The 17,621-nt window shown below is 34.8% G+C and overlaps 1 protein-coding gene across 2 annotated transcripts in view; it reads right to left on the bottom strand.

Annotated features, from left to right (window-relative positions):
• Nucleotides 1-354: 354 nt before the first annotated feature.
• The window catches only part of LOC129278363 (uncharacterized), a 100,273-nt gene continuing 83,006 nt past the window's right edge, over nucleotides 355-17,621 (bottom strand). For both annotated transcript variants that reach the window (XM_064110198.1, XM_064110197.1), the window contains exon 2: nucleotides 355-3,202. In XM_064110198.1, the coding sequence (XP_063966268.1) occupies nucleotides 2,793-3,202 (410 nt within the window). In that variant the 3' untranslated portion in view covers nucleotides 355-2,792. The remainder of the gene's footprint in view (nucleotides 3,203-17,621) is intronic.

The raw sequence follows: 17,621 nt of genomic DNA, 5'->3' as shown, positions 1-17,621 counted from the left end.
ATTTTTATAAAACAAAGTTATAACATGAACACTCAGCTTGCAGAAATAAAGTGCAATAATCGTGCCATTAGTATCATACAAGCCATTAAGTCTTTAGAGCACAGCTTACACTAATGTATACAAAACATAAATTCAGCACTGAGCTCTTAATTGTGCCACGAATATTGATGGACGACGACTACGTGTTAATGGCTACTGATCTTATAGAGTATTTATCATATGTCATTTTATTGCTCTTTACCCTTCTGCCTTTTTAAACCCTTTTCTATATGCCAATCATCATCATTATCTTGCATGTATTGGGAAATCCATGTTAATTTCCTAACCTGGGGTCTGTGCCCGTTTATATCGTTCTTTAAGTAATATGTTTCATTTGCTTCACAAACGACATCATTTTCCTAGAAAAAATTCTTCATATTATATCATCTAATTAGTCACCGACTTAAAAAAATATAGTCCTAGTATATGGACCCATGAGACGGCTACCGTTTAACGCCTTGTCGATCTATTCTTACTAATTTATTATCAATGATTCTATTACATCAGTCATTATGTGTCTTTCATCTTATTTAGTGGTATATTCGTCATAACTGCTCTTTGAGATATAAATATATATATATAGATTTTAAATCTCAAGTCTGGTATGCAAGCTAGCATCATATCTATCGCCAGTCATTGTTCGTCCTTGGCTATTACTTAATTGCTGTATGTGCCTACCGAGTAATTGGCAGATAGCACGGTAGCAAGAAAACGACAGTTCAATTTCGATTACGGTAAACCGACGGATATATAATTATCAACACCAGCCCTGCCTTTTCTATTACATATTTTCCATATAAACTTCGACCTTTTACTATTTTCGCACCGGAGGCAGGCATGAGATATTAGCAAATGAATATTTTATCGTCTTATGACGACAGCCTATATGTCCACTAAAAACCTGCAAAGATTCCAGAATCATCAAAAATTCGAAGAATAATGAAGGTTCAAAGCTTGATGTAGGCCTATGAAGTGCTATATTTTTCAGTCAACTGTGAGTTTTTACAAAGTGTTAAATGCAGTAATTATTATGTTTTCAATGATGGAATAAACAGATATGCGATATCTAATACCAATCTTTACACTCGAAGTATAAGAGATAACGTGTATCTTAAACAATATATATCTCCCAACAGCTGAAAATTATATTTCCTTAGTATTTGTCTTGATTCAGTTTGCATACAAATTGACAAGGTGTTATGATCGACTAGAATTGAATTATATCATCAAAGATAATACTAAAAAAGTGTTTATCCTTAAAAGTAAAATACGGTGTGCAAATTCGTACTTTTAAGTAAATATCCTTCATCTTCATTTACATTTCCCTGCATTTAAGCGCATTTTATATTCTATCTTGCGCAATAAAAGAACCCCAAATAAACTTGTTCTTCGATTGTCTGTTCTAAATATTTAATTAAGAAGACGTGCTCTTTTCCGAAAAGACTTTGTGATTGCGGTCGGATGGTTGGAGTCATTTTTTTTTTATAAAGAGGTTTTAAACGATTTATAATGATATGATAAGCATATACAGCTTCAATCAGCAAAAGTACAGATCAAACAAATTGAACAAAATTACAAAAAACAACAACATATATAATTTGTTTAAAACTAATAAAAGTATATACATAGTTTCAATGAGTAAATAATGAACTTCAGAATATCAGAAAAGAATGAAAAAGAAATAAAGCATTGAAATAAAACAAATTGGCATTGTCACTCACATTCATTATATAATAGACCCACTGTCATTTTTTTTTAATAATAGTAAAGCACATAAAATCGGATATTTCTATTACCAACCTACACAAACGGGGATCTTAATTCCATTAATATAAATTTGTAGTAATCTATGTAGATTTATCTATCGTTCCAGGGTCGAGTCCAAGTGACGCATTTCATGACCGTGAATTTAATTCTGAAATGGCGCAACAAAAGCTTTCAATAGTCTGGAGTTAATAATGAAAATACCTATTCTGTATTGATTTAATTTGCATTTCGTTTTTTGAAGTACATGGTTTGGGATTTTTATATGACAGGTCTCCAACTAAAACGAATTTTCAAGGACAACATGAACATCGCATCATCGTTATATACCAATACCTGAAGAAGAAACACGCTTAAACGAAACGGCATACACACACACACACACACACACACACCATCCCAACCCATCCGAATACACGTCAATACACACACGCACGCCCTTTTCAACGCACACATCGGCATACACACACTCACATACACAAACGCCAAGCCTCTTTACGTGCATACAGTACATGATCAGGTTGTCATATGCAAATCGCACTGGCGGTGCGTTGCAAATGGCAGAGTCATAATGCATTGAAAACAGCGAAGGCATAATGCATTGACTGTTCAATAATAGATCGCAGTCGTTCTCAACTCCCCCCCCCCCCTCTCTTTACTCTCACCCTTTCCCACAGACACACATATACTGTCTCTCTTTCCTCTCTCTCCCTCCGACTAAAATGACCTATGACGTCATTTATGTCTGAACGCATGCGCATTTGGGTGAAAGCGCACCACTCTGTCTACATCTTCTGCTGAAAGCAAATGACCTTTGCGTTGTCAATACACATCAAGCTGATGCCGCTTACGGGGATTACAATCTAAAAACCATTCTTGTCACCTCAATCAAACTTCAGACATCAAAGGCATCGCACAATGGCATTTTGATACCTGTTTGTGTAGGCAGTCATTTCTCGTCTAAACAGTACAATAAAAATGCTTTCTACTTACTCGTGTTCTCGTCTCTGTCTCTGTTTTCTTGATAATTTCTCCTCGTCAGTTTGTGATTTCTTCCATTGTTCGGCAGCTAGTGCTGCATCTTTGGCACTGACTTCCAAGCCGTACCTACGGCTCAGGTAAATCTGTGGTTCGGATTCGTCGTCCTCTGCAGCTTTCTCCTCCTCTTGTAAGTAATGATCAGGGTCGAGGTTGACAGTCTCGGCTGAATGTGTGCTTGGACTCCGTGTGGGTGAAGGCGAGCCTGAGCGCGGGGTCTTAGCACCAAACGGCGGCACACCCAACTCATTTGGGATGGCTCCTGTGAGGGTGCTGACGTTGCTGGCGCGCTTCCGCGGTTTCCGCAAATGGACCTTGCCCAGCATGGCGCTCCGGGCACCAATGGCTCCCGCTGGCACAGCTGCAAAAGAAGCAAATAAATAATCAATTAGATAATTCAAAACACAAGAAAGTACAATTTTAGAGAAATATTGGAATTGTGCATTCACACCAATAAATGGTGTGCTTTTACATATTACGTAAAAGCCCGTATTCTGAGTCTGGTTTAATTCAAATTCCGGTTTAAATTAAGTTGTTTGTGACACACATCTAACGACAAAGTTTAAATTCATCAAGATCAATAGACAAGCCATTCAGAACTACGTGTATCTGGGTATAGAAACTATGACGTGTTTCTTTAATTGTTTTTAAAAATGACGGATGAGCAAAGTAAACATTGGGAAAATTTTGACATGTTTTAGTAGGCCCCTACCAATGATTATAGCACAGAGTTTAGACCACGGCTAAAGTTAAACCGGGCTTTAAAATACGTACCACAATTTTTTCACGTCTTTGGCTGTTATGGGATAACATGATTCTTGCAAGTGTGAAGGCCGTTCCCATATTAAATAATGAAAATCACCTTATTCTTTCTTGGTGATATTAGAGCGGAAATCCTTCGTATTGAAATGAGGTGTTTATGTAAATCGCTAAAAGGAAAGACAAGGCTTCGTGCATTATCCGATTAGTTGGGTCGAAAGTGAGAAGCCCCGGGGGAATTGATACCCACTTGAATCCGTGATTGATTTCTAATCGAAAATTTCAAGTTCCAACAAGCTTTATAAAATAAGGATTATCTTTCTATGTAACGATTGAATATAAGTAGGTCTATTCCTTTGGAATAAGTAATGTGTTAATATCATTCATTCCTTTCATGCTATCCTTTATCTGAAAAGGCGTCTTGCATTCATTGTTGGTAATATGCCGAGTATTTCCAGTTATTTTTAAATTCAAAGATGCGAACATACAGTGATGAGTTGTGTCATACCCTCTTGAAATAGTTGGGCAAACAATGCCCAACTATTAACCAACCCTGGGCAACATACTGTCCACACAACTATAGGTTAAAATCTGCCCAAATTGGGTAATAAAACTAATAATTGGGTAATAAATTTGCTCAATTGGATAATAATTGCCTAGTATATATATATATATATATATGTATATACATTTTACCAACATACATTACCCAACACAGTGGACAGTATGTTGCCCAACATTTTAAGTTTGTACGTTATGATTTTTGTGGGTAATAATATACGATAAGGAGTGTACTCCTGTCAGTATCAAAATTACCAATACTATTCTGTACAAGAACACTGTAATGAAAGTAAGGTATCTTCAAATACACACTCTTAAATTCAGTTATCGAATTTATCCAAATATTAGTCCGGGGTGGGAATGGATGTTTCGCTCACCTCCAGTAATGATCACAAAATGGTTATAATGACGAGTTATCAAATCACATCTGTTACTATTTCTAAAAAAGCAAAATGTGGGCTCAAAAGACTCTAATTTCTAAGAGTACATCAAGGGTATCCACCTCCTCATTCTCATACTGTAATCAATAACAGCAATTAAGACTAAAATCACAGGCATTAATACCGATGTACATAGTATAATAATTAGATATATCAATCTCTTATTAGTAAGTTAACTCATAGTTTGATCAAAAGTGCTAAAGTTTATTTCTGACAAGCCTCTGAAAGAGTCGTGAATTTTCAAGAACAATCATGTTTAGGTATCGTGCATGTATGAGATTAGTTTGCAATTACAAAATAATTTTTAAATTGAAATAAACTTATATCTCTTACAACTATGACGAAAAGAAAAAACACATTCCATATACGGAAAAAACACGTGATACATGTATGATGTAGCTCTCAATGATGCTGAATGGCATACATGAAAAAAGTCAAAAAGAGAAGAGTCTCCCGAGGTACACCGGATGATGGCGCTGTTCTGTAAACGACTGCACGATCATTGAAGAGGAATATTCGTTTATGAATCTACATTTTTACTATTTCTACCGTTAGATTCACTTCAATCAGCTGAAAAAACAACATTTTAGTAACAATGATTGAAGAAAGTCATTCATATCGATAACAGCGTTATTTTCACATAGTTTTCGACATAATAGATAGAAAAATATAGATAAATGGTATTTATTATAATAAAATTCAATTCGCAGAAAAAGGCTGAATTACATGAATTCGTACAGAGTATACAAACATATACTACAAAAAACTGCATATCGGTGTAATATGGGGAAGGGGATACAGAGAAAAATGTGTGCAAAACAAGTAATAATGTCAGAAAGAATGGGAAGAGATAAGGAGTAGACTAAAGTTATATATGATATTTTAACATAATTAAATTTAAACTTAAATATATAATTGAGCAAATATATGTGTGCAAATGCACACATATATATATACTAAGAATGATAAAAGCCTTTTCATTTATTTCAATGCACAATGTATCTCCTATATGGGTGATATTGTGTTGTGTGTGGCTGCATGTGGAAATTACAGTGGGCCGACCTGACGTTAAAGTTCGATTCCACTCGTAAATAATCTATTTTGTTTGATTCATACACGTATGTAAAATCCAGATCATACACATCCAATTTGGGGAATTGGAATTGGCTCAGGTCAGTCGCAAAGTTCTATGAGATTAATCTCAGTGTGAATACATTTTCTCTTGCTCTGTTCACATTAAATAACTATCATACTACTGGATTAAAAAACAAGATTGCATGTATAAGCCATAATGAATACAATTTCCAAACTAATATAACCGTAACAAGGATATGAATAGAACGGCAATTTCTGTCTCACGATTGTTTCTAACACATTCCAAGTTAGTTTTTTTGAATGATAATCATAATGGCATGCGATGCATAAGAGCAAGGTGGTTATTGACAAAAGCAGCTTGTATAGGATAATTATCTCTTAACAGGCCTCTGTCACATGCAATTGGCGCCAAATAATATACATAAATCTCATAGAGCTGCAAATCATCTGGCATGGAGAAGATCAATCAATGTGCACTTGTGCATCAGGTAGTCTGCACCTGTGGCTTATCTCGAAAAAAACAAACATTTTACGGAAAAAAATTATGTTTTTTTGTGTGAGAAATATAGTCATCAGAATTACAGGGCGGGGGACTCTGCCCTGCCCCCCCCCCCTCACATACGCTAGCGAATTACAATAAAACAAACAAATAACTGAAGAGTAATGCTGTCTCGTCATATATTTATTGTAGTCTGTCTGTACCTATATTCTATTTCAAGTCAGATAAAATTATATGTGAATTGACAATCATTGTCAAAAAGACTGAGACAGTAGATGTAGGCTACGACGGGAGAATTAAGCTACCCATGTACAGATTAGGCCTACAGTTCTCCATTCTGTACTCACGCATTGCCATCTTGGCCTGGCATGGAGCCTCGTGGTGGTCTGGGACGAAGTTGTTATTACTGAACGATGTCGGACCAATGTCCGGGTACATCTCACCACTTAACAAACTCCACCAAATACTACTAGCATTATGCTGATCCTCTATCAGCCAGGCCATGATAGACCCCTGGTCAAACGCGGGTCAATATGACCACCAGCGCACAGGTGGGAAGATGTCCTCAAAGATATTCTCTCAGAACTTTGGTCAACTCTGAAGCTAGACGTCACATGGAGTTCCGAATCAATTCAATTTGGTTTCAATTCAATTCGCTATTCCATCGCTTCCATTAATAGGCAGGTCATGTTGTGTATTTGCCGAACTGAAATCAGTTATGAATCTGTATGCAGTCGAAAGGCCTTTTTTGTCCAAACGGTATACCATGGATTATACCTCCATGGGTATACCGAGCATAAAGCCCTTTCGAAGGAGAGGTCATATTTGGGGTCAATATTTTTTCCAAGCTATCCCATGTTGTTTCAGTGAATGGGTTAGGTGGTTACTTGTGTTGTGAAATCCATGGGAATCCATGCTTGTATGCCAACAATACATAAAAAGATCTTTTCAATATCACGGTTCTTGTATATGGAACAATCTCACTCTTTCGGTTAGAAACGCCACATCGAGCCAATCGTTCAAATCAAAGTGCAAAATATTTGCTTCCGTTAATCGCCTTAACCCTTAATTTTGTTTTATTATTCGTACATTTTGTAATTGTTTGAGGCTCTTTCTTCCTTTTAAACTATTTTTCTTCTCTTTTTAAAGCTCTCTTTATGTATTGTATATTTCTTATTTGTTGCAGGGACCCTTTGTAAATCAGTTTGCTAACTGAAAGGGCTACCCTGTTGAAATAAAACGTGAATAAATAAATAGATAGATAGATAAATAAATAAATAAATGAATAAAAAAGCAGGCTTGTCTACAATCAAACGAAGTGTTAGTGTATACAAAGTATGTATTTATTCATTTCCCCTTATGCCAACCACCCCCTCCCCCCAATAATGTTCAACGAGTTTTAAGAACCATGGGAGTTGTACTCCAAGAGAAGTTAGTCTAGTTACCGTCTGGGGACTGAGATATTTCGGGGGGGGGGGCGGTGGTGAGGAGATAGATGAGGGAGTATATTCAAATGCAATTACACATGAAGCGTCGATACAGCTGATACACAGCATCAAAATTCAGGTTAAGCATGTGTCATTCGTGTTGCCAAAGAAGTGTAAACATCAATGTATTCGGCTCGAACAAAACGCATCACCGCCCCCTATCGCTTCTTCCACGTATATCAATTTAATTCATCATCACCACATTTCAAATAGAGACACTATCCTAATTTATGTTAATGGAACTACAAGTCCGTATCTTAAATGTACTTCGTCAGAATTTCTCAAAAGTTATACAGTGTATTTTGATTGTATAATAAGCAATGAAAAATATAACGATATGCTAAAAGAAATTTCACACTAGTCTATGACTATTATTACCACTATTACTATATACTACTATTGCTACTACTACTACTACTACTACTACTACTACTACTACTACTACTACTACTACTACTACTTCTACTACAACTATTACTACTACTTCAACTACTACAACTGATACTACTGTGATGCTGCTGCTGCTTCTACTACTACAACAAAATGACAATACCTACTTCTACTACTACTACTACTACTACTACTACTACTACTACTACTCATACTACTAAAACTACTACTACTTCTACTACGTCGCCTCCTTCTTCAACTGCTACTAATACTACTACTAGTACATAGCTCATAACATTCGTTATAAATAATCCAAAAAAATTGTTAGGCGAATACAAAAAAGAACGTGAAATAATGTCAACCTTTTGAAATACATTTTTCAACTTTTACAGTTTTGTAAAAGTTGAAAGTTAGTCAACTGTGATCAAGAAATGCAGCTAAAGTTATTGAAGTATTATAGATGCGGATTGAAAATATGACTTAAATATCAATTGAGTTACTATATTATACATTCTTTCAAAATAATAATTTAAGTGAAAAAATATTATCATCTTCATCATCTAGGAAAAACCCCTTCTGTAGGCACAGTGCATGTTGTTATCCATTGATGTCGTATATATATATATATATATATATATATATATATATACAGTGCGTATCAAAAAAAGTTTACAATTTGATAAAGCCCTGGGAATTAAAAAATATACAACTTGTGGGTTATTTTTTCACATATAATCTTGGGTTTGGGTCTCATCTATCGAATGAATGTAAAAATGTTGACAGATGTTGACAGAATGTTACACTTGAGTGAGCACTGTCCATTTTTGTAAAGCTCGCAGAAATCTATTTGCGCAGAAATGCTCGTTTTCACGCTGTGTCAAGGGGAAAGGTAGCCTCTTGTCGAGGCCCTGGCGGCTGCTTCCCGAGCGAAGCGAGGGATTCCCTTATTCGCGAAGCGAATTAGGCCTGGCGCTCTGCTTCGCTCTCTCCCTTGCTTTGCAATGTTCGCTCGGAAAGCAGCCGACAGGGCCTCGACAAGAGGCTAGGGGAAAGGGCGACATCAAACTTACCTTGCGAAATATTTCTCATACCTTTCCCTTGTACTTTTAGTCAATTTCATTAACATTGATACATTCAAGCATTTTGTAACAACTTTGCCACCCAAATTGAAATTTCAACACTTAGTAAGCACAACCTTTACCCTTTTTGCGCCAGCTGGATTTTGAGGTCATAACTAAATCTGAACAAAAGTTTATATCAGACATTTCCAGCATTTTTTCACTAAGTTTTTATAATTTAGAGTGGGTTTACATTTCATATTTCATTTAATACTCGTTTCTCCACACTTTTTCCAAGCTTGACAATAATTAACAAAATGAAAATCAAGCCTAAGCCATTTCATGTAAATCACAGCTCAGTGTAAAGCAAATATCGTCACGATGGCCTCGCTGTGTGGGGGAGTGGGGTGGGGTGCAATGCATTCTTCGAAATGTTTTGGGCAAGGAAACAAGTTAAAAAGGTAAAAGATATCTTCAAATCAATTTTACTAGCTTAATTCCACGTGTTCATCATGATTAAAGTCTAATTTTATTCTCATAACTATTTCAAAGTTCTGCGCAAATCATTTTTTACTAACTTTTCAAAAGTAAGTGGTGTTCACTCAAGCGGAAATATTCTTCGACAGTTATATCGTCATTTGCTTAAATGGATCTGTACCTATGTTAAAATGTGAAAAAATCTTCAGGATATTACAAATGTATAATTTTACAGGATTTTGTCTAAGTGTAAACTTTTTTTCGATACGCACTGTATATACACCGTGTGACATTTAAAAGCACTGATATGCCCTCGAGACTACAGAAGATAAACATGGACAACCTACTCAAATAATGAGCGGAATGGGAAGTCGCGTTTTGGGCTTGTTTATTAGAGAATAACCGCCCACTGGCTACTCGAGGGCAAAGCCAGCTGGTATTAGGCCGCATTGCTTTAGCATGTCATGGTTCACTCACCGTGATAAGGTGGCGAGAGATCACGCCACGTGCGAAGAAAAAACAGCCAGCGGGGTCATTGAGCTCGCCTGTGTATCATCTTGATCATGTAGCAAATGAAACAGCATCACTCATACACACTTTCTCAATATCTTCCCGGCTGGTTCAAAACGCAAACTTACGATATCGTGGGTAGAAATAATAATACTAACAATAATAATAATAATGTTTTTTTATATACGCGCTATACAAAAAACTATCACAGCGCTTACAATTGTCAGTAGAATATATATATAAATCTCAAGTAACAGAAAATATATACAATTGCGTACTTTAAATAATCCCATTCGTTTCACAATTGGAAATTTGTTCTTAACCATAAACCATGCATACTTTCCATACAGACTAACTATATGCCCTCCTAGATTCCTTACACTGATAAGTTACATGTAGTTCAAAGTCATTAAAAGCCATTTAAGTGAATACGAACAAAAATGATAACAAAAAGATGGTGAAGAAAAGTCAATCAAGATTCCACTATTTTACAACTAACCGTTTACTTTATTATTCAGATAATGAAAGGAGTAACGAGGTACATACACCATTTTTAAAAAGGATTCATGAAATATGATTATCATAGTATCCACAAAAGGCAATTCCCGGGTTCTTAATTAAAGAATTGGGCATGATAATTATAATGAAATATCAATGGAATAATAATAGAGGTATCATAGTTCGACGACCCTACAGCAACCCTCCCTTTTCGGTAGGCCTACTTTTTCTTCTCTTTTATCCTTTCCCTTCATCTTTATTTTAAAAAAATAATCACGATTGGGGCGATCACCTCCTGCATTTTGTAGTAGTGCCCGTATCAATGCATCGTTTGGCCAATCAGGAAACTACTATACTGTTAAACAATATGTTTTCTGAGATTTCGCCAAAATGTACATTCATAAGAACAACATTTTTATAAAACTACAATACCCGTAATAAAAGACAAATATCGTCCTCTTTCAATGCGGAAACAGGTTATTAAATCATCTATATTTCATGAAGGTCCATTTAGACCAATTTAAGAGAAAATACACAAAAACAATCTGTTAGATAAAACGTAATGTAATCGCCAACTCATATATTTCACTATTTTACTCCCCCTCTTCCTGAACCTCATTTGCTTCTTCTCTTTTTTTTTTTTTTTTTTTTTTTTTTTTTTGGGGGGGGGGGTATTGTGTTGTTTTGTGCTATAATTTGTACGATTTGATGTGTACTATTTATATTGCAAGGAACATCGTTTTTGTTTTCTTACACCAGGAGTCTCTCTTGACAAGCAGTTTAGCTTCTAGTGACTCCCCACACCGTGAATATTATTTATTATTAAAACATGCATTATAATTTTTGTATGTGTAAATGAATAAATAAAATGAAATAAATAAAATGTCCAACGTCCATCACTTAGTCAAAACATGGAAGCGAAAATGAAACAAACGATGCAGTAATCTAATTTCTCCAAATTGAATAATGTATATACAGTGCGTCCCATAAAAAAAACGAAACCGATACCCCCGCCAAATGAGTTTTTGGTATCCTTTCTTCAAATTGTTTTTGCTCACTCATGCGTGAATGGGGAATAATCTAAGTAATATCAAATGAAAGAGGAGATTCTAAGCTTTACATTGGTAGGTCATTTGTCTATTGTATTTGTGATTAAATTATGATAAATCATCGCTTAATCTCGGTTTCGTTTTTTCTGGGACGCACTGTATATAATAAAACACGTAGAAAAATCTATGTAATGAAGGCAATAAAAGCACTTAAAAACGACTTCCTTGAGACAAAGTCAAATCTGACCTTTCATTGCTAATATGATATTCAATATGCCTGAGAGATAATTCATATCCATTATTGGTTGTAATAATGATATATTGTAAAATTCAGAACCACAAAATGATCTTTATATTCGCAATATATATTTTCATATGGGGGCGGTGTGGCTTATTTTTTGAAGCATGTACATTTTCTCTCCCCATATCATATTTGACTTATCAAAACTATTATTTCAAGATGAAATCTAGTTTCAACGAGATTGACATGATGGTGAGTTACCATGGCAACCAGTCTGCGCGACAGACCGTTGTAGATGAGAATAAAGAAAACTGTAACACGAACCCTGAGCCAATACTAAAAACATTACCAAGCTCGTGAACAGACATACATCTGATTTTTATTAGTTGAGGAGATGGCCCTCATTATTGTGTTAAAGGGGCGCTGATTGAGTTATATAAAAGATCCATCAGGAAATAACTGCATAAAATGCGCAGGAAGGATTCAATTTCAGTTGCTGCAGAAAAACCTGACATATGAATAACCTGTCTAAAAGCTCCAGTATATAGAGGTTTAAAAAATGTGAATTATACTTGATTATTAACATAACTCCCAATTCTAAGAATAGTGATGTGACAAAATTTGAATCAAACTTGAAATCAATTATTGTTTTTATATATTAGGCAAAACATGCCTAATATGTAATCTATAATAATATCATATACAGTGCGTCCCAGAAAAAAAGGAAACTGGGATTTCCATGTCTTTTTCATTCAAAGAAAAACGAATCATGATATTTCATTTACACAATCATATAATTCAACTATTCTTTTTCATTTTGATACCTTATATGAGAACATTTTACGCACTAATGAGCAAGATAAGTTTGAATATCTAATGTAAAAATTATGTTGCGCAGACAAATTTGAAAAGATTGGTTCGTGATACGACAACCGTACATATTCGAATATTGGCTCATTAGCATTTCTTTTGTATTCTTTGTTAAGATTATCTCGCTGATCCCTGAAATGATAGTGAATTCAGATTCACACGTAAGTTTATGCGCAAATCGTTTCTGATATGCCTCCATATTTATTTTCATTTTCAATCTGCCATGCGTGACCGATTTGCTAAGCTGTTGGTCTCAAATGAGAGATGAGATTCCACTCTAGCCATGAGATTCAAATTTATCGTAAAAACATATTACATATTTAATTATTATGAAATCCCTGAAAACGGGTTTCTTTTTTTGTGGGACGCACTGTATAACTCATATTATGAGTTTTACTCATTTGTTCCCCCATCAAGCCTAGGTAATAGTAATAGCAGGGCCTGCTTGGAGAACAGTTTTCAGAACTGAAGTGGCTTCCCTGGGTAAATATACCTATATTATTATTATAATTATTATTATCAAAATTCAGAGCAAATTAAAAGTAGCAATATATCAGTCCTGTCTGCTATATTCATTACATGTATGAATTACATGTATGAACGGTGTACAACCGACATTGCAGACATCTAAATAATATCATAGGTATATCTGGAACCTACACATCGAATGACATCCACAAAGTGCGAAAGTTAAAACGAATACAATCCAAATGAAAAAAATAACTAAAAATGTATCAAACTGTTTGAACTTCCAGTTCTATGTACAATATATAGCAGCAATTATGCCCGAGGAAACAGAGAATGCAATACTAGTCTCGTAAAGTATATCAAACATATAGTAGTTGGGTCTGAAATATTACTACTGAGGTTTTGATTGATGCTTCGCAGAAATCTCGGGGAGAGAAAAAGAAATGAAATAAAATCTGCTTGAAGGTGTCTTTACTCTTGACAGTATTTTCCCCCATGGAATGTATTTATTTTTTTCATTATTCATAACCGGTGTTCTACTATATCAGGGAAGCTTAAAATAGATTTTGGAAGAATGGACAGAGATATTCTCAGCTACAAAAAAAAAAAGATCTCTTCGTACATAATACAGCGAAGCATTTCCTTTTCTCTTTTTTCTTTAATTTCACCAACTTTCAAGGTATATTTTCGGCTCACGTAAACATAACAAATCTGGCGTCATCTTCCATTAATGCAGTAAGTCTGATTAGGAAAAAACGGATGTTGAAAGGATATTCACATTTTGCAGTTGAACAAAAATTGAGGAAGAGCATTGATATAATTGATATAAGCGACTTAATCCTGAAGGATAAGGAATTTTTAAAAAGTAATGTTACTATGAATTCACTTAAATTGAGTGATTGGTGATAGTTTTGATTCCAATCAAAGTATTCATTAATTTTTGTTTATGTTTGTACATATATCATGCCAAGGAGAAAACGAGTCATATGTATATTTTACATACTGTTAAAAAATGTACATGGTCATTATAAGACATATGAATTATTAACCAAGTAATCACATAAACGATTAATGAAATGAATAAATAGTGAATTTAAAAAAGAAGAAAATTAATCGATCATTGCATGAGTAAATGTATAAGTCGGAAGAAGAATTGCGAAAACTACATGTACATCCTATATTGGACAACTATTAATGGTGTAATCAAATTACAAAAATACAAGAAAATCAAGGCGATGTAGCTCTGATATTGATAATGATAAACAATAAAGCTACTGGAGTATTACATGTAAGAACTGCATTTAGGTAGGGGAGAGTCAAGTTTTCAACCGTTTAAAGGTCATGAGATAAGCAAAGGGCAGTTTAGGTACGAGTGATTACTTCGAATCAAGTTTTAATCGCGGACCGTAAAATGAAATTATAATTCGATATGTTATGTCTACAACATCTCATTCATAATGAACACCGTTCAAGCTATCGAAGCAGGGTGGCTTGACCAGGATATACCAATCGCAGTCGAGACGGAATCCATACGAGTGGTGTTTATTTACAGACAATGTTGGCAAATCATTCAGTGAGTATGTATGCCGCACGCTGTATGGCTGTTAGCGCATGATCACGTGACTTCTCGAGAGAGGCGCCACGTTGGCCGGGGTTTGTATGTGTATCTAACGGTGGCATGACCAGTCAGCCGTACGTTGGTATCAGGAATGTCGGGGAGTTACATAAACAGTATCAATAATTAATCCCGACCCACACAGCCCGTACAGACAGGATAAGTTTTCAATCAAGGAAATTGACCAGTAGACTTGTAAACATTCGACACATACTGTGTGCGACAAAAACCATACATCACATCCACGATAGGCGAAGTTTTGTACAAAATGTGGCACATGTCTCATCTCTTAGGCAAGGCTCCATTGTATCAAAAAAGTTTATGTAGATAAGGCAAATATAACTTTCTATAACTTATAAGAAAATAATACTTTATTGATAAAGAAGTCATTTAATGCTTGTTTGATCACAGGAATTATTGATTGATATGAATGAACTTAAAGATAGGTAAAAAAGTTATGAAGGTAAATTTCACATATATATATTAAATTATTCTTTACTTTAATTTCAGATGAAAATGATTAAAGTAGAAATTAAGCGACCGTTTGACACACTGTCGACTAGTGACCGGGGATAGTCAGATAAAACTTGTTCTAAATGTTCTCCCTCACTATATATATGACTATAGTCCTAGTTACAAATGTAGTAACAGGGATAACTACAATCAATTTCAACTGTGCCCGCACCATTTATAACACATACATTAATCAACCGATGAATTGAAGACTGGGTTCTTATTTTTTCAAGCGGGAAGGGATGCAAACAAATGTTTAAACGGTTGGATACATAGTTTCGGCTATTAAACAACGACAGTGGTTCAAATTGTGCAGTGTGGAACCTATAGTTGTCTCATGATGACATTCCATCTTGTAGTTTATTTACTAAAATGTAATTTTGTATTACGACCATGTAGATATATCCATCTGATAAGGTATATCTCGTCAAAATTTACCGTATTTTGTTTAGAATTGATGGCTAGACGCATACATCCTATCTAAGCGCGGGTGTGGATATATCCTACATGTATAAATCTACTTAAAAACCTAAACAAAGTAACTGATCCCTGAAATATGGTTGCCTTGTATTAGTACCTGGATGGCATTAAATGTCTTCTGCAGACTGTTTTGACCATCAGGGGTAAATCTAAAGCTGCGTTAGCGTAGAAAAACCACACAAGCATTGGTTTGCAAAAAAAACACCAAAATAAACCCATTAAAGTCAACAGAACCTCAAGAAATCTGAGAAATATAAGTGAGTATATGCATGCGGTTAATATGTGGTTGCGATACGCGAATCATGTGCTAATACATGTGATACGAACGTAGAAATAAACAGGTTTATTGTACAATAATTTTTGGCCGAATGTTTAAACAAATACGTTAACAAAGGTATATTCAGAATGCTTGAAAAAAGTTTCCATATTATTCTCTCTTCAGCATTATAATGAACATATCTTGTTCTAATGCAAAGGTCCCTGAACTGGTTATTTATACTTAAATAACTATCCGAATATGTACTTTATTTTTACATTTTATGTAAGTTTCATTTTCCTGGTTTAATACTCTGAAAAAAAAAAATACTCATTTGATTCCTTACACAAGGTATGTGATACAGACCGTCGGTGGGGAGGGGGGGGGGGTAGAACTGCCGTCAAGAAGCACGAGCAAATTAAGAGCCGATTAATAGATAAAGCGAGTGACTTTGGGGTGTGATTACATCGAAGAAGCATTCCCACTACCATAATTTTGTTTTGGTTGCTTTACGTAAAACACAAATTTGAGAGGATATTTTCACAAATTTTACGCGGATCATGAGATTCACAGTCCTGATATGCCTATTTTCAAAGAAAACATTCCACAATTTACAGAAGCGTGATACAGGGTCTACTTTCAAATCTTTTAATCTTGAATTTAGGAACTGAATTTGGTTTCAACCCCCCCCCCCCACACACACACACCCACTCCTTATGTTTCTTCACGTAATTGAATAAACCTTGAGAGATATAGCTAAAATAGATATGATTCATACCTGACATTGAAACACTGAGATTCATTTCAAATATCATTTTTTGTCCAAAATTTAAAACTGTTTTTTTATTTATTTCAAATGTCGTATATATCCAAAATCACACGTAATAATACTTTCTGATATAGCGCTAAACACTTACTTTATCAGAACTTACTAAGCATTCTATAATAATGCAGATTGATTTATTTTATTCCAACAAGTTTGAATATGACTCAAATGCTTACAATTGTTTTCTTTAACCGATAGCAGGACTTTGTTATGAATAACAGTTTGATACAATAAAAACAAGCTGGTCCGCAATTATTGCCTTCACATTTTACAGAAATGTATAAAAAGTATAGAGATTATAGAAATGATGATAAAACCAAAGCGAGAGCTTTCGAAATTTCAGCAGATAATCATTAAATAAAATAAAAAAGTTTTATGCGATTAAAGAAAATTACTCATCAAGAACCTCGTTCATTCACATCGCAAGTAGAACAATAAAGGAAAGATAAAATTTGAATGCTCAATTTATGGCGCTATTATGATGAATAAAAGATAAATTAGATGAAATAATGAAATAATGGAGATGAGAAAGAAAGAAATGACGGGGTAAGATCTGGGGCCCGTAACACAAAGGTTAGCGATTGATCGTACGCTTAATTTTCACGAATGATTGTGCATTGTAGTCAATGGAATCAATCGTAGAAAAATGTTCTACGATCATTGCTAAGTTTTGTGTTACGGGCCCCTG

Source organism: Lytechinus pictus, chromosome 15, assembly GCF_037042905.1.
Source record: "Lytechinus pictus isolate F3 Inbred chromosome 15, Lp3.0, whole genome shotgun sequence".
In the NCBI taxonomy this organism is placed as follows: Eukaryota; Metazoa; Echinodermata; class Echinoidea; order Temnopleuroida; family Toxopneustidae; genus Lytechinus; species Lytechinus pictus.
This window is presented reverse-complemented; position numbering and strand designations above follow the sequence as displayed.